At 38.8% G+C, this 24,128-nt stretch overlaps 1 protein-coding gene across 1 annotated transcript in view; it reads right to left on the reverse strand.

Moving 5' to 3' along the window:
* Positions 1-322: 322 nt before the first annotated feature.
* EPYC (epiphycan) overlaps positions 323-24,128 on the reverse strand; it is a 43,784-nt gene continuing 19,978 nt past the window's right edge. Inside the window, exons 3-7 of the mRNA XM_036252414.1 lie at positions 18,800-18,971; positions 12,511-12,669; positions 11,448-11,650; positions 10,078-10,173; positions 323-840 (exon numbers count right to left, since the gene is read on the reverse strand). Coding sequence (XP_036108307.1) covers positions 670-840; positions 10,078-10,173; positions 11,448-11,650; positions 12,511-12,669; positions 18,800-18,971 — 801 coding nt within the window. The 3' untranslated portion in view covers positions 323-669. The remainder of the gene's footprint in view (positions 841-10,077; positions 10,174-11,447; positions 11,651-12,510; positions 12,670-18,799; positions 18,972-24,128) is intronic.

Consider the following 24,128-nt stretch of genomic DNA (forward strand, 5'->3'; position numbering starts at 1 on the left):
TTATTTTCTTCTATAAATTTTGAAATAGAAACATAAGCTAGTGAAAAAAAAGTAGAAAAGTTTACTTAATAACATCTAAATCTTGGTAATAAACCTAAAGTGTTCATTTAAAACAATTTTTAAATACATGTTTTTATTGATTTTAGAGAGAGAGAGAGAGAAACATCAATGTGAAACAGAAACATTGATCGATTGCCTCCTGTACACACCCAGACTGGGAGCGGAACCTGCAACCTGGGTATGTGATGTGCCCTGACCAGGAATCGAACTGGCAACCTTTTGGTACATGGAATGATGCTCAACCAACTGAGCCACACTGGCCTGGGCTGTTCATTTTTAATTTTTATTTCTTATATGCTTAATTTGAAATTACACAAGGTATGAATGCCTAAAACTTGCAAATTACACATGATGTATAGGAATGACTATATAATATTTTTTATCATTTCTGTTGCCCTTTCTGTATATCTTTTGGGTTATTCCTGACTCGTGGTGTTTGCTAAGATTACCTAACTGCCATCGTATCTTAAAACCTTGAGTTGTACTTTAATGATATCACCTGTCAGGACACAATGTGAACGTATTGTTATGCTGAGTTTTGTTTGTGACGAGAGAGCAGTACCCATTGTTTGGTTAAAGGAGGCATCATGATGCTAACCATTGCCTGATTTAGACAAGACTCCCAATAGGCAAACGAGGTAGGCATATATATGCTTGAGGAGTTTTGCTGAGATTGATGGGGTTTCCATCCAACCGGATATCTTCTAGAGCCTTACGGATATAAGTCACATTTTTCACGTTGCAGAAGGTATCTTCGTGCATCTCCAGAATGTTGTTATTCTAAAAGAGATGAAAGTGAACAATAAAACAAGATACAATATATTCTTAGTACTGACTAATAACAGAACAGTTTGCTTCACCCTGTTTTTATGTCTTTGTTTATTGTTTCACCCAAAAATCCATGTTATGTGATTATTATACATCAAGCACTTTGTAGGCAACGGGGATAAATCAATGAACAAAATAGACATGTACTTGTCCCTATGGAACTTATACTTCAGTAAGGGGACTATAAGATAAGGAAGTGAAAAAACAAATGTACAGAAAAAATTATTTTCAAAAAGACTAGAACTATGGGGGAAAAAAGAATGGTGATGGAAAAGTTATCTTAAGGGATAGCAGTGGAGCTCCGAATGGAACGACAAGAAGACATGGGCACGAAAGCGCCGAGGTGAGAATGACCCAGGCGCAGAGAACACCAATTACAATTGATTTTTTTTTTTTTTTTTAGAGAGGGGAAAGGAGAGGGAGAGAGAGATGGAAACATCAATGAGAGAGAACATCGATTGGCCACATCCTGCATGCCCCCCACTGGGGACTGGACCCACAACCTGGACATGCACCCTGACCAGAAATCAAACTGGCGACCTCTTGGTGCCTGGGTCGACGCTCAACCACCAAGCCACACCGGCCAGGCAAGAACACCAATTTCAAATTCTGAGTAATTAGCATAGAATGCTCAAGAGTGAGAAAAGGTCAACATGACTGAACTGAAGTGTAGGAGAGAGTGAGCAAATATCAGGAAGATAGGAGGCCCAGAACTCGGGTGGCTCAGTTGGTTGAAGTGCCGTCCCGTGCACCAAAGGTTGTGGGTTCGGTTCCTAGTCAGGTTACAAGATTAGATTTCGAGTTCAATCTCAGTTTGGAAGGCTATGAGAGGCCAACCAATTGATGTTTCTCACATTGATATTTCTCTGTATGTGTGTGTCTCTCTCTCCCTCTCTTTTTAAAATCAGTAAAAAAAACAAACATATCCTCAGGTAACAATAAAAAATATCTTTGTTGTCCGGCTGGTGTGGCTCAGTGGCTGAGCATTGACCCATGCACCAAGAGATCTCTGGTTCCATTCCTGGTCAGGGCACATGCCCAGGTGGTGGCCCCATCCCCAGTGGGGGACATGCAGGAGGCAGCCAAATGATGTTCTCTCTCATCAATGTTTCTCTCTCTCTCTCCCTCTCACTTCCTCTCTAAAATCAATAAAGGAAACAAATATTTAAAAATAGTTTTGTTGAATATATTTCACAAACCATAAAATTCACCCATTTTAGGTGTACAGTCTAGTGATTTTTAATATATTTACAGACTTGTATAAGCACCTCCACAATTTAACTTCAGAACAGTTTAAATATCACCCAAAGAAACCTCATCGATATTAACAATAACTGCCCCCATTCTCCTACCTCTAGCACTGACAGTTTCTAAACTACTTTCTGTTTCTATGAAGTTTTCTAATTCGGACATTTTGCATAAATGAAATCATGTACCACCTTTGTAACTGGGTTCTTTCATTATCAATTGTATTTTCAAGGTTCATACATGTTGTAACATGAATGAGTGCTGTTTTGTGAATTGCTCAATTATTTCCCATTCATCAGTTAATGGGAATTTGAACTGTTTCCACTCTTTGGCTCTCATGAATAATGCTTCAATGAGTATTTGTACACAAATTTTGTGGGGACATACATTCTCAGTTTTCTTGGCTATATACCTAAGAGGTGAATTGCTGGGTCATATAGTAAGTCTGTGTTTAACATTCTGAAGTTCTGTCAAACTGTTTTTCATAGCTGCACTATTTTACACTTCTACCAACAATGTATGAGAGTTCCATTTTTTTCTGTATCCTAAACAACACTTGTGATGTCTCTCTTATTTTAGACAATGAGCGGAGGTGATGTGGTATCTCATTGTGGTTTAGTTCATTCCTACTGTACAGAGGTTGGCAAAAGTAGGTTTATTGTTGTATGTAAAACACAGAGTTTATTCTTGTATTATCATTTATTAACTATCATATCATTTATTTGTTTTGTTTATTTGTTTGTTTGTTTTTATTCTCACCCGAGGACACTTTTTCATTTTTTGTTCAGACAGAGCAGGAGGGAGAGAGAGAGAGAGAAACATCGATGTGAAAGGGACACATCGAGTGGCTGCCACCCGCACAACCCAACCAGGGCCGGGGACAAACTGCAACCGAAGTACGTGCACTTAGCGGGAACCGAACCCGGGTCTCTCCGGACCACAGGCTGACGCTCTAACCGCTGAGCCAAACCAGCCTGGGCTCGTATCATTTGTTTGTATTGCAACTGTAAACCTACTTTTGCCCAGCCCTGTACAGAAATACAATTGATATTTTATATTGACTTTGTAACCTGCTACATTGCTGAACTCATTTATTAGTTCAAGTAGTTTAGTGAATTCTTTATGACTTTCTATATAAAATATTTGTAGATCAATTTGGGGAGTATATTTATCTAAATATAGTCTTTTACCCATGAATATAGGAATAGCACCCCTTTATTTAGATCTTTTTCTCCCCAGCTATACTGAGGTACAATTGACAAATCAAATGATATATATTTAATGTTCGCAGCATAAAGTTTTTTTGCTTTGATTTTCAAAATATGTTTTTATTGATTTGAGAGAGAAAGAGGAAGGGGGAGAGAGAGACATTGATGTGACAGAGAGAGCTGCCTCCCATATGCCTAGTATGTGCCCTGACTGAGAATCAAACCAGAGACCTTTCGGTGCACGGGATGATGCTCAACCAACTGAGCCACACCGACCAGGGCAGTATAATATTTTAATATATATTGTAAAATCAAGCTAATTAACATTTTCTTCACCTCACATAATTCCCTTTTATATGAGTGCATGGTGAGAACACAAGGTCCACTCCTAACAAATTTCAAGTATACGATACAGTATTATTAACTATGGTAGCCATGCTGTGTTACATCCACAGAAATGATTCATCCTAAAGAATTGAAACTGTATACCCTCTATCAACATCTCACCATTTCCCCCATGCCCCAGCTCCCAGCAGCCACCCATGTACTCTCAGCTTCTATGAGTTCCACATATAAGTGAGGTCATACAACATTTGTCTTTGTGTCTGGCCTATTTCACTTAGCATACTGTTCTCCAGTCTTATCCATATCATTGCCACAGGCAGAATTTCCTTATTTTTAAGGCTTCTAAATTATATTTTTACTATATTCTATTGGGTACACATACCATAATTTATTTATTTATTCATCCACTGATGGACACGTGGGCTGTTTGTCTTGGCTGATGTACACAGAGCTTGATTGTGAACACGGGATTGCAGAGACTGATTTCTTTTCCCTTAGACATATACCCAGAATGGGACTGTTGGATCATCTGATAGTTCTGCTTCTAATTTTTTGAAGAACTTCCATGGTGTTTTCATAATGACTGCACCATTTACATTCCTGCCAACAGTGTACAAGGGTTCCCTTTTTTCCACATCCTCGCCAACACTTGTTTTTGGTCTTTTTGATATTCACCGTGCTAAAAAGTGTGAGGTGACATTTCATTGTAGTTTTGATTTGCATTTTCCTGATGACTACTGCTGTTGAGCACCTCTACATATACCAATTGGCTATGTCTTCTTTAAAGGAATGCCTATTCAGGCCCTTCGCCAATATTACAATTGGGTTATTTGTTTTTTTCCCACTGAGTGTTTGAGTTCTGTGTATATTTTAGATATTAGCCCCTTATCAAATGTATGGTTTGCACCTGGCTAATTTGGCTCAGTGGTTAGAGTGTTGGCCTGCAGGTTCAATTCCCAGTCAAGAGCACATACCTGGGTTGCAGATTTGATCCCGACCCAAGGCGGGGTTGTGTGGGAGGCAACCGATTGACAAGTCTTTCTCACATCAATGTTTCTTTCTCTCTCCCTCCCTTCCACTCTATCTAAAAATCAATGGAAAAATATCCTCAGGTGAGGATTACCAATAACAACAACAAAAATGTATGGTTTGCAAATATTTCCTCCCATTCTGTAAGTTATTTCTTCTCTCTGTTGTTTGTTCCTTTGCTATACAGAGTTTTTCAACAGCATGTTATAGCTTTTAGTATAAAAATCTGTATATTTTTTGTTAAAATTATTCCTACGTAATTTATTATTTCTGTGATTATTATAAACATAATTGTTTTCTTAATTTCACTTATTTTTTAGATCTTTTACTTTCTAGTGCATACATTTCTGATGAATATTTATCCATTAATTTTGTAACTTGCCACATTGCCAAAGTCATTTATTAGATTTCTTCTTTGACTTATTTCTTATTAAAAAAAACAATGTATAATATCAACATGTTTATGAATTTCCCAATTTTTCTTTGTGGTTGAATTCTATTTTTGTTTAATTATAATCAGAAAATTAATTTGTATGATTTCAATGTGCTGAGGCCTGTTTTGTTGCTTAACATAGGGTCTATCCTAGCACTATGAAACTGCTTCTGTTATGCTTGTTCACTTTATTTTGTTTTGTAGATTCCACAGAAAAGTGATATGCTATGGAATTTGTCTTTCTCTGCTGACTTACGTCACGCAGCACAACACTCTCTAAGTCCGTCCATGTTGTTGCAGATGGCAAGACTGCGTTCTTCTTTATGGCTGATTCATATTCCCTTTTATAAATGTACCACTTCTTTACTCATTCATGTACTGATGGATGCTTAGGTGCTTCCATGTCTTGGCTATTTTAAATATACCTGCAATAAAAAAATGGAAGTAATTTGTCTTTTTGGTTTAGTGTGGTTTGGGGGGGGGGGATAAATAGCCAGAAGCAGGATTGCTGCGTCCTTTTTTGTCTTTTGTTATAGCCTTTGTTTTAAAGTATATTTTGTCTAGTATAAGTACTGCTACCTCAGATTTTGTTTTCATTTCCATTGTCATGAAATAAACTTTTTTCCATCTCTTTACTTTCGGTCTATGTGTGTCTTTCAATCTGAAGTGAGTCTCTAATAGACAGCATATGTAAGGGTCTTGTCCATTCAGCCACCCTATGTCTTTTGATTGGAGCATTTAATCAATTTTCATTTAGAATAATTTTTGACAGATGTGTATTTATTTCCATTGTTTGATTTATATTTTTATCTTTTCTTTTTCTTCTTACCATTTTATATAGTACTGGTTTGGTGATGATGAGCTCCTTTAGTTTTTTCTTGTCTTGGAAGTTCTTTATCTGTCCTTCGATTCTGAATGATAGCTTTGCTGAGTAGAGCAATCTTGGTTTTAGGCCCTTGTTTTTCATCACTTTGAATATTTTGCACCATCCCTTTCTGGCCTACAAAGTTTCTGTTGAGAAATCATCTGATAGTCTTATGGGAGCTCCCTTACAGGTAACTAACTGCTATCTCTTGCTATTTTTAAGATTCTCTCTGACTTTAACCTTTGGGAATTTAATTATGTATGCTGTGTCTTGGTGTGGGTCTCTTAGGGTTTATCTTGTTTATCTTGTTCTTCCCAGGCTTGTATATCTATTTCCTTTGACAGCATAGGGAAGTTTTATGTCATTATTTCTTCAAATAGTTTTCAACTTATTGCTCTCTCTCTTCTCCTTCCAGTAACCCTGTGATGCAAATGTTGGTATGCTTGGAGTTGTTCCAGAGTTTCCTTAAGATATCTTCATTTTCTGGATTATTTTTTCTCTTTGCTGATTGGGTGTTTTCTGCTACCTTATTTCTAATCACTGATTTGATCCTTTCCTTGAACCAATCTACTATCGATTCCCTCTAATGTATGTTTCATTTCAGTTATTGTAGTCTTTATCCCTGACTGGCTCTTTTTAATGGCTTCTATCTTCATTTTTATGTTTCCTATCTCTTTGTTGAAGTACTCACTGAGATCACTGAGCATCCTTATAATACGTGTTTTGAACTCTGCATCTGGTAGATTGCTTATTTCCATTTTGCTTAGTTCTTTTTCTAAAGTTTTTTTCTCTTATTTTTTTAATTTGAAACATGTTTCTTTGTCTTCTCATTTTAGCTGCCTTCCTGTGTTTGTTTCTGTGTATTAGGTAGAGGTGCTATATTTCTTGGTCTGGGAGAATGGCCTTATGTAGTAGGTGTTCTGTAAGGTCCAGTGGCACAGTATCCTGGTCACCTAAGCTGGGAACTCCATCTGTGCCCTCCCACGCCATCCCCGGTGTGGACTGTGTGCTCCTTCCTTTTGTAGTTGAGCCTTGATTACTGTTGATGTATTAATAGGAGAAATTTATCCCAACGTCAATTGGCTGCAAAGACTGGCTAAAATCATTGTGGAGGATTTGTTGGGCATGAGACAACCCAATGGAACAGGATGCACTAAGGGGGACTCTTGTGCCTGCTGAGCCCACCCCTTGACTGTGTTGTTGTGGAAGTAGTTGGCTTATCCTTCAGCATGGTCTGAAGCTGTCCACCTGATGCACTGGCTCTGGGGCTTCCTGGGAGGTGCAGATCAAGGTCAGCTGTGTTCTGTACCCTGCCTGGGACCGCAAACATGAGCTACAAAGCAATCTGCAGATGGCTGATAGTTGCACTGGTCTTGGAGGTGCCTGGAAGAGGCAAAGCTGTGAACCAGGGCCAGCTGCTTCTAGTGCCAGGCCTGGAGACACTTAGCAAGAATTATAAGGCATACTGAGGACAAATGCTGTTTGTTTGAAAGATTTTAGGGAAGTCTGCAAAATGAGCCAACGCAGGCTGTTTGTATGGAAAGCCACTGGAAATGGCCTGGATGAGCCTCTAAGTTGGGTGGGATGGGATCTTGGTGAGTCACCAAGGTGAGGCAAACAGTGCTAGTAAGGTTTATGAAGACTCAGATGTGGCACCTGCCTGCTGGCACTGTAAGGGGAGGGCTCAACAAAGGAACAATGGCCTGTCGCTGGGAGAGAGCTGCCCTTCTAGCCCTCACTCTGATGCCAGACAATTCATTCCCTCTCTGTATGTCCCTGGCACCTTTCAAGCTGCTGCCCCAGTGTTGGAGCTCAGAGTGAGTGAGGAAGTCAGCAAGCCAGTTGGTGCATGGGCCTCTTAAGTGAAATGCCTGGGACTCTGAGAGCCCTCTGTCTCACTGAGCCACAATTCCCACTGGTTTTCACAGCCAGAAGTTTTGGAGACTTCTCTTCTTAGCACTAGAACACTGATGGGCCTGGTGTGGGGCTGGGACCCCTTACTCCTCAGGGGGAATCCTCTGCAACCAAGATATCCCTCCCAATTTCTAACCACCACATGTGGGTGCAGGACCAGCTCGTTCTGAGACTCCATATCTCCTACCCGTCTCAAAGTGGCTTTTATGTGTATCCTTAGCTATAGGACTTCTGTTCAGCTACATTTCAGATGATTCTGAATGATGGTTGTTCTGTAGTTTAGTTGTAATTTTGATGTGGTTGTGAGAGGATGAGAGTACTGCATTTATGTATTCATAATCTTGACTGGAAGTCCCAAAAGCAATTACTTTTATTTTATTTTATTTCTAAATTTTAAAAAATTTATTGATTTTTAGAGAGAAATAGAAAGGGGGGAGGGAGAGAGAGATCCGTTGTTCCGCCTATCCGTGCATTCATTGATTGATTCTTGTATGTGCCCTGACCAGGGATTGAACCCACAACTTTGGCTCATCAGAATGACACTCCAACCAACTGAACTACCTGGCCAGGGCAGGCAATTATTTTTAAAGAAAGCTCGTATCGTATACTCAAACACATTGCATTTAACTATAACATCAGAGACCTAGTCACTTTGTAGAGTCAATATCATCATAGACAATAATAATAAAATGTAATTCATAATTAGAAAACACATCATAAAATTCCATTAAGGATGTCCTTAAAAATCCTTCTTCCAGTCATACACATTAAAAATCACTCCCAGAAAAAAAAGATACCAAGACAGAGACATCTAAAAACAGGATGAGGACTAGAAAGACAGTGAGGAAGTCTACACACTACCAGAAAAATTCTCAAAAGAGACAGATATCCAATACTCATAGATAGATATACATAAAAGGACAACAAAAATGTATGGGGAAATATATCTTAATAGAATAAAAGAAACAACACAGGGATAAATATTTACAGAATCTTCAGAGAAAAACATAGAGATCAGAGACCTGCACTCACATAGCAAAATTACCTCCTCAAAAAATTGTAATATTATAGTAGGATATTGCTTCTTTGAGCACACAGTGGATGTATTATCCACAGATTTATTCCACCAAACAGATGAAATTATTGCAGAAAGTTGATTATCGCTGAAGACCAAAAGTTAAATCCAAAATATGAATAATGTATCTTTTTTTGTTTTGGCAACAAAAAACTTTTCTTTTAATTGAGCATATTTTTAGTGTGTTTAACTAAAATATATTTAGAAAATATTAGATCATAAGATTTTTTTTTTTTTTATCCTCACCCGAGGACATTTTTCCATTTTTTGTTCAGATAGAGCAGGAGGAAAAGAGAGGAAGAGAGAGAGAGAGAAACATCGATGTGAAAGGGACACATCGAGTGGCTGCCACCCGCACAACCAACCAGGGCCGGGGACAAACTGCAACCAAGGTACACGCCCTTAGCGGGAACTGAACCAGGGTCTCTCTGGACCGCAGGCCGATGCTCCAACCACTGAGCCTAACCTGCCAAGGCAGATCATAAGATTTTTGAAAATGTGTTTTCACTCATTACTTTAAAGATAAAATGTAGCTTAGTGGGATTTAAAATAAAGCAGTTTTTCAAATATATTGGTTTAGGAAAAACTGTATTTTCTTAATCCAGAAAGATGGAAGTCTGTCATCTCTCAGCAGATAACATGCCCTAGGATTGGATTTAATTCAATACATAAAACCTAAAGCTAAAATCAAAAGGCTACACTTGACATTTTCCCCCCTGAAAACTAGAAATCAAATTAGACTTTTTTCTCTTCCATTTCTAACCCTTTCACACTTCTTCAGCAGATAAAACTCCCACTTCTTTTTCAAGAGAAGATTTGTGCATTATTATTTGGCAAAGAATGAAAATAAAAACTAATGTTATTTGAAATAAGCAGTATTAGGGTCATGAATGTACAAATACCGTGTGGTCAGACTGGGAGAGAGAATGACTGAGAGAAAGGAGAAAAAGAAGAAGAAACATTGTCACAGTGTGTCAACATGCCTTTATCAAGAACCCTTGTGACCCAACCTCCTCCTGCCTGCCTTTGTTTTCCATGGAGCTGTTGGGCACACCTTCCTGTAGAAACCTACCTGGAGATGAAGGGCCCGTAGGTTTTCTGGGAGTGGCAGAGGGATGTGGTCCAAGTTGTTATCTGTGAGGTAGAGGTGGTGGAGATCATACATATCCTGGAAACATTCCAAATGTAGGGACTTAATAAAAATTAGTGGTGCCACCGTTATACTTTCCATTCCCTGTCCATGCAATTATTTGTAAAATACCACATGCCTGACTAGGTATCTTTTAGTCAGGTTAAGGTAAATGAGTTTTCTAAGTTACTAGACAATTCAAATGAATTTCGGAAGCATTGAGGACAAGCAGATATATCTTGATGCAAATGAAATGTGTTTCTCAATCTCCAGGAAGAAACTTGCTTTGCCCACTTTCACTTTCTCAATTTAAGCAAGGAACTGACTTCTCATTCTCTATTCCGCAGTAGGATTTTGATTATTTCGGTGAGGCATAGCAAGAATTTCTTTTATGTTATAGGGATGGAGAGAAGAGAATTGGTCCCTAACAAAAGACTTCTCTTTCTAGTCTGAGTTTCAGGGAAAGACAGCCTAGCAAGACAGAAAAAGTTCAGACAACAACAGGTCCACTCTCGCCAAATACCACAGGACAAATTGTGACTCAACACCACCCAGGCCAACAAAAGATGAGTGGAGAGACTAGACTTCTACCCCCTTGCCTGGCTCTAACGAGGTGCCTCAGCTCTCTTGTACAACAGGGTGGCATCACAGGACGGCTGGTAGAGAGAGAGGACTTCCACCATTGCCCAGTGCTAATAGGGCCATAAAACACCTAGTCACCAAGGAAGCAATGTGATATCCCTTCAAACAGTATTTTTAATTTATTTTGTTCAACATATATGTAGAGGAGCAGCTTGAACAGAGTGCAAATGAGTAAGAAATCCCGTTGGTTGCTGTTCTCAGACTGGACACTGTCATTCCAAGCAAGTCACTCTAGCCCCGAGATTGCTTCCTTCACTTAGAAAACAAAACTCTTGGGATTAACCAAATCCACCCTTCTTATAAAGCAATTTAGAAGCCTCCTATCCCCAAGGCACCAACCACATCCTGTAAAAGTTGCTGGCCTTTTAACCACATTAAATGCTCTCCTTGAGCATAGTTTTTGGTAAATACAAATTATCTGCCTAACACTATTTCCAGATAGCCTCCCACTTCTCATTCCATTTCTGCTTTCTGTTCTTGGCGCTTGACCAACCTCAGAATGTAGCAGAGCACAGTGTTTCCCAAAAGCATGATAAGTGGCATTGTAAAGTTTACTTTAGGAGTTTGAAATCTCATCAAAGTGAATTCCTTTATAGAAATAAAAAGGCTAGTCATTGACCGCAAATGGAATGGGAAGAGGAAAGTCTTTGATATCCAAGCTTGAAACTCACTTTAAATGCTTCTTGCTTTATGCCTTTCCTTCCGAGTCTGTTGTTGCTGATGTCAATGAAAGTCAAAGTGGCCGGCAACTCTGGGAGCTGCCTTATTTTGTTGTCACGTAGGACAAGCTCTCGGAGCTGGGGCAGCTTTCTGAATGCATCTTCATCAATCTCAGATATTACATTTGATGTCAGATCAATCTTCCTTAAATCATCTAGAAGGAAAAGTGGAGGAAGTAGTTAAACATTCTTGAAATGTTTTGTTCACATCAAAATACGAATATAAATGTCCTGCATGCAAGCAAAAAGAACCATGAATTTGATTAGCAGTGACCAGTTAATTAAATAATTATTTCTAACTACGTTAGAAAAATGTGTTTCCTCCAAATACTATCCGTATTTATGCAATTATAAGAAAGCACAACTTTAGCAAAGAAACTGGCACATTATATTTAAAATAACTAGTCTTTTCCTGATAGTCTAAATAAACTGTATCTGGATTTTACTATTTAACACGTTTTCCTCAAGGTTGAGAGATTGTTGTATTTTCTTGTAGTCAAAGATACATTAATATATAAAATAAAAAGGCATTAAAAATTTTAGTGATTAAAACACTTTATGTAGACAAGTACAAAAATTCTTCTATGTTGTCAACAATTATAATGTCAGAATTTAGGCTTGCAGTCTTCGATCGTACAGCGATTGTGCTTTAATGTAAGTCTCTTCAAACAAAAAAAAAATCTTCATAAATATATGACCATGACATTTTACTCTTAATGTCATAACATGATAATAAGTTGTAGCCTATAAAATTCAGTTATTCATGATTTTTATTTAGTCGAAAATAGTTTATTTAAAAATATCAACAACTGTATAGTTTCATGATGACCTTTACTTATTCATCTCTTTTCTTATCACAATTAAAACAAATATTTAAATGGTTAAATAAGAAAAAATAATCGATTTATGAGCCATATTTGTATTCAGCTATCATTTTCAACCCAACCTTTTTACAGTGCAAAAAATTTAAGAAAGTCTGTAAAGAAGAGGCGGCCACTAGTGCCATCATACGTACCGAGGCTTGCAAAGTCATTTCTGTTGATCTTTTTAATTCTGTTAAAGCGGGAATAGAAATAAGCAGTGTTCGGGGGCAGTGGAGGAATAGCATCAAGCTCATGGTCATCGCAGTATACAGTGGTACTTATACAGGTACACAGAAGGCAGGTTGGAAAATCTAGAAGATAGAGGCAAATAATTATAGTTAAGTAACAAAAACAATTTCTAGCAGTGTGATTAGCAATATTTGTTAAACAAGAATAGAGTGTCATGCAGACAATTCTGGTATATTTCATATTTTTTATATAGTTTTCTGTAAATGGGATGCTAGTCAAAGGCACCAATTAGGGCTGACCCAATAATGAGCATATTATTTTGTAATGTTTTAAAATTTTGTTTTAAATTACTGAGTGGACACTGCACAGTTGTCGCTTTTATACTTAGAAATTCTATCTTCAAATGCAAACATCAATATTTGGGGCTTTTTAAAAATCAGTTTAAAGCATCACATGCAATGCTTTTATTAGGCCTTTGGTTCAATAATTAAACACCCCACTGAAACTAAATATGTTTCAAGAAAATAGAGGTTAGTAATCCCTAGTATGTATTTCTTAATCTTTTCTCTGTAAATGGTGCTGTGCTAGCTGATGAAACAGTGGTGAGCATGGACAGAGCTGGATTTTATGATCTGCTATGTATGATGACTTAATCACACAAATAAATGAAATGATGACTATGGTAAATTATAAAATATCATAAGAGTACAAAATAGAAACATTTGATCCCATTTGAGAATCGTGGCCTCTGAGAAGGTGATTGACTGAGTAGAGATCTACAACAAGAGGAGGAGCTGATTGTGCTGGTGCGAGGGAAGCACACGCAGACAGAGGAGGCAGCATGTGGCCAGTTCCTTCACGTTGGAGGGACTGCAAGGTGGTCCATGTCGCTATAGCGTAGAGAGCACTGGAATGTGTAGGACATAACATCGATGGCCTGATAGGGTGTGTGATAGATTGTGTTCCTCATCCGAATTATCATCAGATTTGCATGTTAAGATGTCACACTGCTTAAAGGTGTGGTGGCAGTCTGAGGGAAGGCCAGTGGGCGAGTGGAGATGAGTTCTTGTCTATATAAAACATCATGGGCACTTGGATAATTGTGGTAGAAAAGGAAACAGATCCCAAAGGTATTGGACACACACATACACACCCACCTTTCCCTCCTTCATTCCCTACCCAATGATCATGCAGAGGTCGGTAAGCTTCTAAAGGAGACAGAAGCCATGACCCGAAGGAAAAGGATAGGGTAACATTATGGAGGCCAAGTGGAGAAAAAGGATGAAAGAAAAAGAAATAGAAAACAATCAAGGCTCCTGCGATGTCAGGCAAATTAAAATGTCTTGGGTTAGTTATTGTGGTGGTGATAGGAGACATCAATGAGAGCTGTGGAGTGGCGAGGCTGAAAGCCAGATTGCAGTCAATTAAGGAGAATGTTGGAGGTGAGGAAACAATGACAGCAAATATAGACAATGTTATTGAGATACTGGACTGTGGAAAAGGAGGACAGAGAGATGGTGGAAACTATGAAAAGATCATTTGTGTTGTGTATAATGAGGCATGTTGACTAAAGTAGGAGGTTTGCAGAGGAGGAGAGGTTGATGATAAAAAGGATCCTCAGAGAGCAGCAGGACATGAAGTTCCAAACCCGGTGGGGAGAAGGCACAGCCCACGTGCGGGAGGGCGGACAACTCCTCTGCTGCAATAGGAGGTAAATGACATGTCTGAAAACAGAAAGACCAAAGAGCTGGTGACTGGAAGGCTGTATTTTCTTTGTGAAGTAGGAGGCTAAGGGTTCTGAAGAGTGTCAGGAATACAGGGAGGAGGAGAGGAAGGGTTGAGAGAGAAGAGATGAATGGAGAAAGTGAAATAAGTAAACCATGAGAATTCCAGAAGAAAGCGATGGAAGAACTTCCTTGGGATTGCTCATGACCAATCCATCCGGACTTAGCTGAAACTTTCCTGACTTTAGCACTGAAAATCCCCTTTCTTGGGAAACCCCCCACTCCAGGCAAACAGGGACATGCTGTTGCCTTAGTTCAGAGATCAAGAACTACTGATGCAACTAAGATAGAACAGATAATCAGTCATGCTCCATAGTTCTAGCACAAATATACTCCCTACTAAGGCTTTTTTGAATTTTTGTTCAAGCAATGAAAAGTCCCTCATATTCTTCATGTCTTTAGCATATCAGCAGGGGGTTACAGAGAAACACCTTAGCTGTTTAATCTCAACACAGTCAACAAAAGGAAAGAAACTATACCATAAATTATGTGACTGTCTCGACTCTTTTTATACCTCTTGCATATGTTGTGTTTTTTTGTAAATGTATCTTTATTGTTGAAAGTATTACAGTTGTCCTTCCTTGTTTTCCCCCATCGATACCTCCCTCCCCACTCCCCTCCCTCACCTCCAGCATGAACACTGACTATCCCAACTCTTGACTGGTCTCCCTCTTGTTGCCTCTGAGTCTGAATTCCCCAAACAACAGATTTCTAGGGAGCACTGGATTGAAGGAGAGTCGGGACAGCCTCACTCAAAGACCTTACATACTTGACTGATAACTCAGCAGTGAGCTGTTATATGCATTTTGGGAAACTTCCATAATTTTCAACTTACAAACTTTTAAAGACCTTTTTGCATTTTACATGTGTGTGACTTGAGTGGTCACACACTCAAGTTATCAATGTTTTTATAAATATTTACTGTATTTTTTCTATTTAGCTCAATTCGAACAATGTACTTTAATAAAACATTCTAAGCATTGTAACTCCCCCGCTAAAAAAAGAATTAGTAAGGCACCAAGGTCTTATTGTTACCAATAAATAGGAAAATAATTTATAATAACAACTTCAAAAATAAAATCTATTTTAAGAATGGAAAAGCTAGAGAAAAAATTTCACAGAGAGCTGTAAAATATTTAATGCTTACTGATTTCTTTAATCAGTATGAATTAATATTTTCCTTTTATCATAATTGTTAAAATATATCATTTTATTCTTCTATGTATTTATGACTATATTATTTAAGCAATAATTTCTTAAAGTAATTATATATTCACACCAGTTATTAATTTAATTCTAGTTTTTCCATTCATAGCTGAAGCCTACTTTATATGACTTCAGGATATTATTTTTAGAAATTGGTATTAATAGTTAAAAATATGATATTTTGATTTTTGGTGGTATAAATTTTTCTAAACTATTTAACTGATAATTTATAAGATTTAAATTTAATTTTAAAATTTAGAATTTCTGGTGATGCTATCTCTGTTCAAATTAAAATGTTAACTTTATTACACTCAGACTACTTTAGAGACATTTTTTTTTAAGTCATTGATTTTTAAATATTGTCTCAAAACTGACATTATGGATTCATAATTTTTACTAAAAGTTGGCCATTATGCTTTTCTGCTGTTGCTGAAATACTGAACTATAAGTAATGGTGGCAGATCCACCAACTTCTGAAGAATCTTGAAATAACTTTAAAGTAAGTCATATTCCAGGGATAGTTGATTTCCCTATTTTGAGAGCTTTCTGCTGGGTACTCACTCTTCCTTGTCATTGTGCGTGTGTTCATTTCCCTGGGTCTGTTTGTATTCTATTGCTCCATAGAAAGTGAACTATGTGAAAAAAATTGACGACGTGTTTCTTACAGAGTTTGGCTTTCGTGTCTGTTTGTATCCCAGCACCAGGGTGAACCACCTTCGTGACCTTGGACAACTTTTACCGTATGCTAGAATGTTAGTTTTCCCATTCATCAAGCAGAAATAACAATACCTGGTGCGTATCGTCATTGTGGTTCTTAAAAGAGTCAACGTACATAAAACACTTCAGTGGCTGACATCTAGGTAGTATGCCACAGAAGACGGCTTTTTACATGACTTATTGGTGAACAGTCAAAAACTCATAGAATCAGAGAGTAGATATGTTGTTACCAGGGGCTTGGAGAAGGAGGATGGACATCTGTTGTTCAACAGGCATAAAGTTTCAGTTTTGCAAAATGAATAAGTTCTAGAGATCTACTGTACAACACAATGCCTGTGGTTAATGACACTTTATTGTATCGTAAAAAAAAACATGTTGAGTGAACCAAAAATAAACTCTTCTATCAAAAATAGGAAAATGAGAATAACTAACATTTGTTATGTTTACTATGGGCCAGGCACCAAATTCATTCATGTAATCCTTATAAAAACTCTAAGGGGAAAGATTATTTATTATCCCACTTTTTAGATAAGAAAACTGAGGCAAAAAGCAACAGAAACCCTGCATGCCTTGCTCAAGAACGCCGAGAATCCCGCAGGTCTCAAAGCCGATTTGAACGCTCGCTGCTCTCTGTTCTGGCCCAGTATATTCTTACAGACTTTTCTCACATCACCTGTAACACTCGCCTGAGAGCCTCTAAATTTGTTTCCATGTCTGTTTCCCTGTTCTAGACAGATGTTTGTGAGAAAGTAGTCATTTTAAGATGGGTTTTGTAAACCTGCGAAGTGGAAATTCTACTCCTTTTTCTACACTCCTCCCCCTAAGCCATTCTCCCTGTGCGTGTGTGCGAGTGTGTGTTCGAAGTATTTCGGTGTGAGTCCACTTGAATAACCCCAAGGATGCCACTGATGCATTCTAACAAGAGACCTAGACAAATTATAGAAATATTAGTAGGAAATTAGACCTGGGAGGCTGGGGTGGGGCCTGCCCTGGGGTCCTGAGAGGGGCCCCGACCAACATTGCCTTCAGACCACGGCCCTAGGGGTGACCCTGAGGTCAGCAGCTCCTGAAGCTGACCGCCTGTGGGCAGGTTGGGGACTAGCTGGTTTTCTGCACCAGCGAAGGAAAATGACATGACCTCATTTCAACCTTACTAGGGCACAGACTAATTCTATGAAAATTTGCATTGCAGTTTTGACTCCTTCCCTCATCGTGGGATTTTCTGTATGCATTATGGGGAATGACAAGCGCAGAAGAAATATAGTTGTTCAACCCTTTTCTGTCAATCATCCCTGGATGCAAATGAAAGTCTCCACCCAGAAAATCAGAAATCCCTCATTTAAATCAAGTAACCCAGGGAGTTCAGGGTCATTGTCACTCTTTTACTTTCCTTTTTTTTTTTTTTTTTAAACTTTTTTTTCCTTATTGATTTTAGAGAGAGAGGAAGGGAGAAGGAGAAGAGATAGAAACATCGATGAGAGAGAGCATGGATTGGACGCCTCTTGCATGCTCCGCACTGGGGATCGGGCCCACAACCTGGGCATGTGCCCTGACAGGGAATTGAACTGGTGACTTCTTGGTGCCTGGGTCGACGCTGCCACTGAACCACACTGGCCAGGCCCATTGTCACTCTCGACTGGCCATGTCCTCACTTGGAGTGTATTTTCAATAAATCCCACTTTGCTTTACTTTTGTTTTCATTGGCCTTAAATACTTTGCTGTGTGGACCGGAAGAACAGAGGTCCCAGCTGGTAAACCCACACGGTAACAGAATCACATTTAGCACCAGGAATTCCTTCTCGTGAACACAAATGCCCTGGTTTAGATCACCTTTCAGCCATGCAAGATGAAATTCAATGGAATGGACCACTTTCCCGTCTTTTCCTTTCTGTGCTACTTAGTAGGACTGAGTGAGAAAAAGTCTACTTTCCAACAACTACACAGATAAGAATCAGAACAGGCTCACTTCAAACCCAGCATGTAAAACTGAGGGCTCTGTGACCTCTGACAAGTCCCTACCCTTTTGGAGCTAGTTACCTCAATAATAATGGAAAGATTAATGCTAACCCCTTCACAGGGCGTTTATAATACTCAAATGAGATCATGTAAAGTGCTGAGCATTATGGCCCACAGGTATGTGCTCAGTAAATATTATTGCTAGTATCATTATTATCACTCATCATCAGTAACCTTATCACTTGGAACTGCTGTGGCCTAATCTCTCAGACACAGATTCTATTCTTGCAAATAGTGTATTCTTTGTTCAAGAAATGCATTCCATCCATCACAATAGTTTTGAGTAATGATGTCAGACAAATATTTTCACTCCAAATCTTTGGTTATTTGAAAATTTGCATCATGCCCGAGCTAAATTATTAAAACTTGATATTTGAATACAAAATACATGTGTATCACCTGCATCACACCTAGCCTATTGCAAAACTTTCTCCTTGGGTCATGTGGGTTCCTTGGGGACTTGGAGCTTTGGCAGTCTAGAAGGATGACCAAATGGACTTAATTGCAATTCAACATTGATGGACCTGACCTTCATTGGTGTGTGGACCCAGAACCCTGGTGAATTCAGGCTCCTGTGGAGAAGAACCATCAATCAACCTGGGTGTGGACTCTTCCTCCTCTTCCTCTTCAGCCTCCTCGGGCTGTGGGGGTGGGGTGAGGAGCTCTCTGTTGCCTGAAGGCATCATTGTGGCTATTTCAATCTGAAAGAGAAGCAGAAATTGATCAGGCAAAGTCAATCATTCCGGGGCAGTGAAACAAATTTCACATGTATCCAGGTTTGCCACAAGAGGGCACTCATGGTCTGAAGTTCAACACTGATTGGCCTGCTTGTGGGACACCTGGTTCCATTTACTACTATTGTTTTAAATTAGTTTTGCTTCTCAAATCTTAGTAAGTAGTTTCCAATGCCTTTTGGGGGGAGATTTTCTTACACTTTTAAACATTTTTTTAAATTTATTTTTGTTACAGATATTTCTCCTCCACCCCTCCCAGGCACCCTCCTCTCAATTCTCCCCCTCCCCCAAGCATTGTTGTTTATGTCCATTGGTTCCGCATACGTGCATATAAATTCTTTGGTTTATCTGATCCCTTCCCCCCAGCCCCTCTTTATATGTTTGTTCATTCCATAAGTTTTTTTAAAAACCTCATTTATTGTTTTCTAAATACACAGTATTGCAAGAATGCATAATTGTGCCAGATTCAGATGAACCCAGAAGTGTGCAGAGTTGCCTTCACCCTGACACCCTAATTCCACTCCCCCGGAAGATAATAGCCAGTTAAAATGTGCCATGTACATTTTAGTCCTTTTAATCCTTGGTCCTCTGGATTCAAATATTCTGTTCCTTTACAACAACACACACTTCTTCAACTAAGTTTTACTGAAAAGTATTATTTCTACTAAAATACAATATGTGCAGACTATAGGATTTGATGATGAAATACCATTTCTCATATATTTTCAATATTATTTTGAATAACAAGTGTTATGAACAATGGTTGGGAAATGTTCAAATCCACCTTTCTGAGAGTTTTGACAATAGGAGGCATTTATGAAATTGGGAAAATACTCATAATTTTTTAGGGACTGTGTTTTAGATTACACTTGCTTTTCTCTTCTTACGTGCATTTTTTAAGTAATGTTATTTTGTCTAAGACCACTGTTTGCATTTAGAATAAACCCTTATTCTCAACTCCCTTCTCTGGTCTCAATGTCTTCTTTGTATCAATAAATGTCTACTTCCCTGATGACCTTGTGACCTAGGGCAGGAAATTTGTTCAAAATAATTGGTTGGTAACTTGCCAGACTCACCCACTATGATCTAGTTTCCTCATGATATCCCCAGAAATCCCAGATTTCCTCTTTACCGGACTAATATGAACCCCTGAGCTTCCCATCCTTCTTTATTCACTTTTATTCAACAAGCAAAAAAAAAAGAGAGAAAAAAAACCCAAGCAAACAAAAAACACTACCAATTACTTTCTAACTTATTTAATGTTAAAATAATATGCTAGCTATGACTTTCATTAGTAAAATATGCCCATAATTAGGCCAGATTTTGTTTGATATTTTAGATAACTGTTTTAGATATCAATAACATTTTAAAGGTACACTTATTTAGTGTCACTTACAATAAAATTTAATCCATTGCTTCACAAGTGAAGATTACCTAAACGCTCTTTTGTCAGTAGGCATTTCTGACCTGTGTCTAACCTCTGGGCTGCTGCAGTCTCCTTCTTTCAGCCCTTCCTACACTGTGCTATAGCGGTTCCTACACTGTGTTAGAGTGGTTCCTACACTGTGTTAGAGTGGTTCCTACACTGTGTTATAGTGGTTCTTACAGTGTGTTATAGTGGTTCCTACAGTGTGTTGTAGTGGTTCCTACAGTGTGTTATAGTGGTTCCTACAGCGTGTTATAGTGGTTCCTACAGCGTGTTATAGTGGTTCCTACAGAGTGTTATAGTGGTTTCTACACTGTTATAGTGGTTCCTATAGTGTATTATAGTGGTTCTTACAGTGTGTTATAGTGGTTCCTACAGTGTGTTGTAGTGGTTTCTACAGCGTGTTATAGTGATTCCTACAGTGTGTTATAGTGATTCCTATACTGTTATAGTGGTTCCTACAGTGTGTTATAGTGGTTCCTACAGCATGTTATAGTGGTTCCTACACAGTTATAGTGCTTCCTACACTGTTATAGTGGTTCCTACAGTATATTATAGTGGTTCCTACAGTGTGTTATAGTGATTCCTATACTGTTATAGTGGTTCCTACAGTGTGTTATAGTGGTTCCTACAGCATGTTATAGTGGTTCCTACACTGTTATAGTGGTTCCTACAGTGTGTTATAGTGATTCCTACAGTGTGTTATAGTGATTCCTATACTGTTATAGTGGTTCCTACAGTGTGTTATAGTGGTTCCTACAGCATGTTATAGTGGTTCCTACACAGTTATAGTGCTTCCTACACTGTTATAGTGGTTCCTACAGTATGTTATAGTGGTTCCTACAGTGTGTTATAGTGATTCCTACAGCATGTTATAGTGGTTCCTACAGTGTGTTATAGTGGTTTCTACACTGTTATAGTGGTTCCTACAGTATGTTATAGTGGTTCCTACAGTGTGTTATAGTGATTCCTACAGCATGTTATAGTGGTTCCTACACTGTTATAGTGGTTCCTACAGTGTGTTATAGTGGTTTTTACAGTGTGTTATAGTGATTCCTACAGCATGTTATAGTGGTTTCTACACTGTTATAGTGGTTCCTACAGTGTGTTATAGTGATTCCTAAACTGTTATAGTGGTTCCTACAGTGGGTTATAGTGGTTCCTAGACTGTGTTATAGTGGTTCCTACAGCATGTTATAGTGGTTCCTACACTGTTATAGTGGTTCCTACACTGTTATAGTGGTTCCTACACTGTTATAGTGTGGTTCCATCCATTCTCTGCTTCCTCAAACCTACTAGGTGGTACAGTGTCAGTTACATTGTATATCTTTATACTTCCAGGCTCTAGCATAATATACAATCAACAAGTACTTTTTGAATACCATGCAAAATGTTTGCTTGTCCAAAATATATCTAATCCATAGCCCTATGCCTGATTTGAGAGATTTTGCTGAGAAAAATCAATGAATATATTAATGCTTACTTGAGTGCATTTAGAGCATAAAATCAAACCCAAAGCAAACCCTACTGTATTTGATGCATTACTAAGCCATACGTGAAGCTATCACGGCCAAAATTCTCCACTTGAGAAGATTGGGCACACCTCTTTAAGCCGAGAGACATACGGGCTCCATCTGCAGCGTCAGAATGAGTCAGATCCAGAAGAAATGGATACGCAGAGAGACCAAAAGGAGGCTCCAGGAAGAGCGGAAATTGAGACAGATGTTTCATGGAATGGAGGCAGCCTAAAGGGAGAAACACATTCCAGACACGTTGCCTTGACTCTTTGGCTTTATAGGAAAAATGTTTGCACATATTTTTTACAGATAATTGTTTTTCCACTGATTTGATGTGAAGCTGTAAGATTTCACTTGTCATCCACCGTAATGAGGCGAAACAGCTTTTGTGTTGATCAGAAATTGTTTTGTTCGTGCTTACTTGCTATTGAAATGGGAATGGTGAGCGATTATTTTAAGACCAAGGAAAAGGAATGTCTTTTTGGTTCAGCAAATAGCAGAACTGTAACTTCAAAGTACTGTGCCTGGAGAGACTTTTGGGGACACATTAGTTGTCACTACGGAATCGAAGTGATCCCAGCTTTCTGTCTTCTTTCCCTCTGCCCAGTTTTCACAATGTGATATGGAACTGTGAGGCAAAGCATGCAAGGAAATGAGGCCAGGGAGACAGGACCACCTGCCCTTCCCTGTGGCAGACTTTTATGCTTATGCAGCAGAAACTTACATTTGGGAATAGACACAAATGGCCAGAGAGTCGTCCCTGCCCCTTCTTCTCAAGCTGCAATCAATAACATGCAAACGCAACATATGTAACTGAGCCTCTGATACAAATTTCCAATTCGTTTAGGTTTTCTCCGTTCTTCTTTACACCTCCTCTTTGACTCTGACTTGCTTCCCAAGGAACTGACTTTTTAATTGGCTCATTATGTTTCCTTGAAGTTTAAAAACACAATATAAAGGGTCAGTCCTCCAGGTGACCTTGCGCTTAGTCATTACTGTACTTGCCTGTCTTCTTGGCCTCCGATCAGCAGGGTGCATGCTTGTGGTGCTTGTGGTTGGCAGTAAGTTGTGTATTTCTATTGTCTTGTTCACCTGGCCTTAGATCGTTTATGTCCAGATAGACTGTGCTCAGCCATGTACTTCATGTCCATGAAAGAGTCTACTGACGCCAGAGATAAAAACTGCTTCGTCCACAGGGAGTGACAGGGTAGAGTGAGCTCTAACCTCCCCAGGAAGGTCCATGTCAGTCTGGAGAGAGAGCAGTGCCAGGAAGAGTCTTCGGGCCTGCCTCAGTCTCCTGACCATGCACAGCCTTGACCCTCCGTAAACAAGCAGTGCCTCAGGATTTCTTAGGGTAAAGGGGACTGAAATGACCTTGAAGTGTCTCAAAATCCTTCTCCCTGAGAAATAAGGACTCTCAGTAGAAAATAATTGTCACATTTCTTTCTCCTTTTTTTTTTTAAATCCTCACCAGAGGATATTTTTCCATTTATTTTCAGATAGAGTGGGAGGGAGGGGGAGAGAGAGAGAAAAATAAACACTGATGTGAGAGAGACACATCAATTGGTTGCCTCCCACATGACCCTGATCAGGGACAGGGACCCAACTGAAACCCTGGAATGTGCCCTTGTCTGGAATCGAACCCACAACTTTTTGATCCTCAGGCCCATGCTCTGACCACTGAGCAAAACCAGCCATGGTGACAATTGTCACATTTCATATACCAGATTATGTGTACTCACATTTTCCCCAGTGATATTTACATTGTTATTAGTAATACTGCAAACAAGTGAAGACTTCCATTCGCCCATAATCTGTAGAGTTGTCCATAGAAGAATCTTCCTGTCCAAGTACTCAGACCCATTTTAAGTGACAAAAATATTTGGTTAAAAATAATTTTTACCAAATCCATTTGTCCCTTAGCAAAAAAACACATCTAAATGATTTGTATCACCACCCTGCTACCATTACATCTACTTAATTTATTTCAGAGTAAAAATATGAAAAAATAGTGTGTTCAGGAACAGCGGTCCTACTTCTTCCTTATTACCCTTTGCCACAGAATGCCTTCACTACAGACTTCTTGTTGAATGTGCTGACCAAGCCTGTTTAGGGTGATCACAAACCATCTGCTACCATTAAGCCTTGTGTTTAAGCTAATAAAACTTACTGCATTTTATT

Source organism: Molossus molossus, unplaced genomic scaffold (genome assembly GCF_014108415.1).
Source record: "Molossus molossus isolate mMolMol1 unplaced genomic scaffold, mMolMol1.p scaffold_m16_p_10, whole genome shotgun sequence".
In the NCBI taxonomy this organism is placed as follows: Eukaryota; Metazoa; Chordata; class Mammalia; order Chiroptera; family Molossidae; genus Molossus; species Molossus molossus.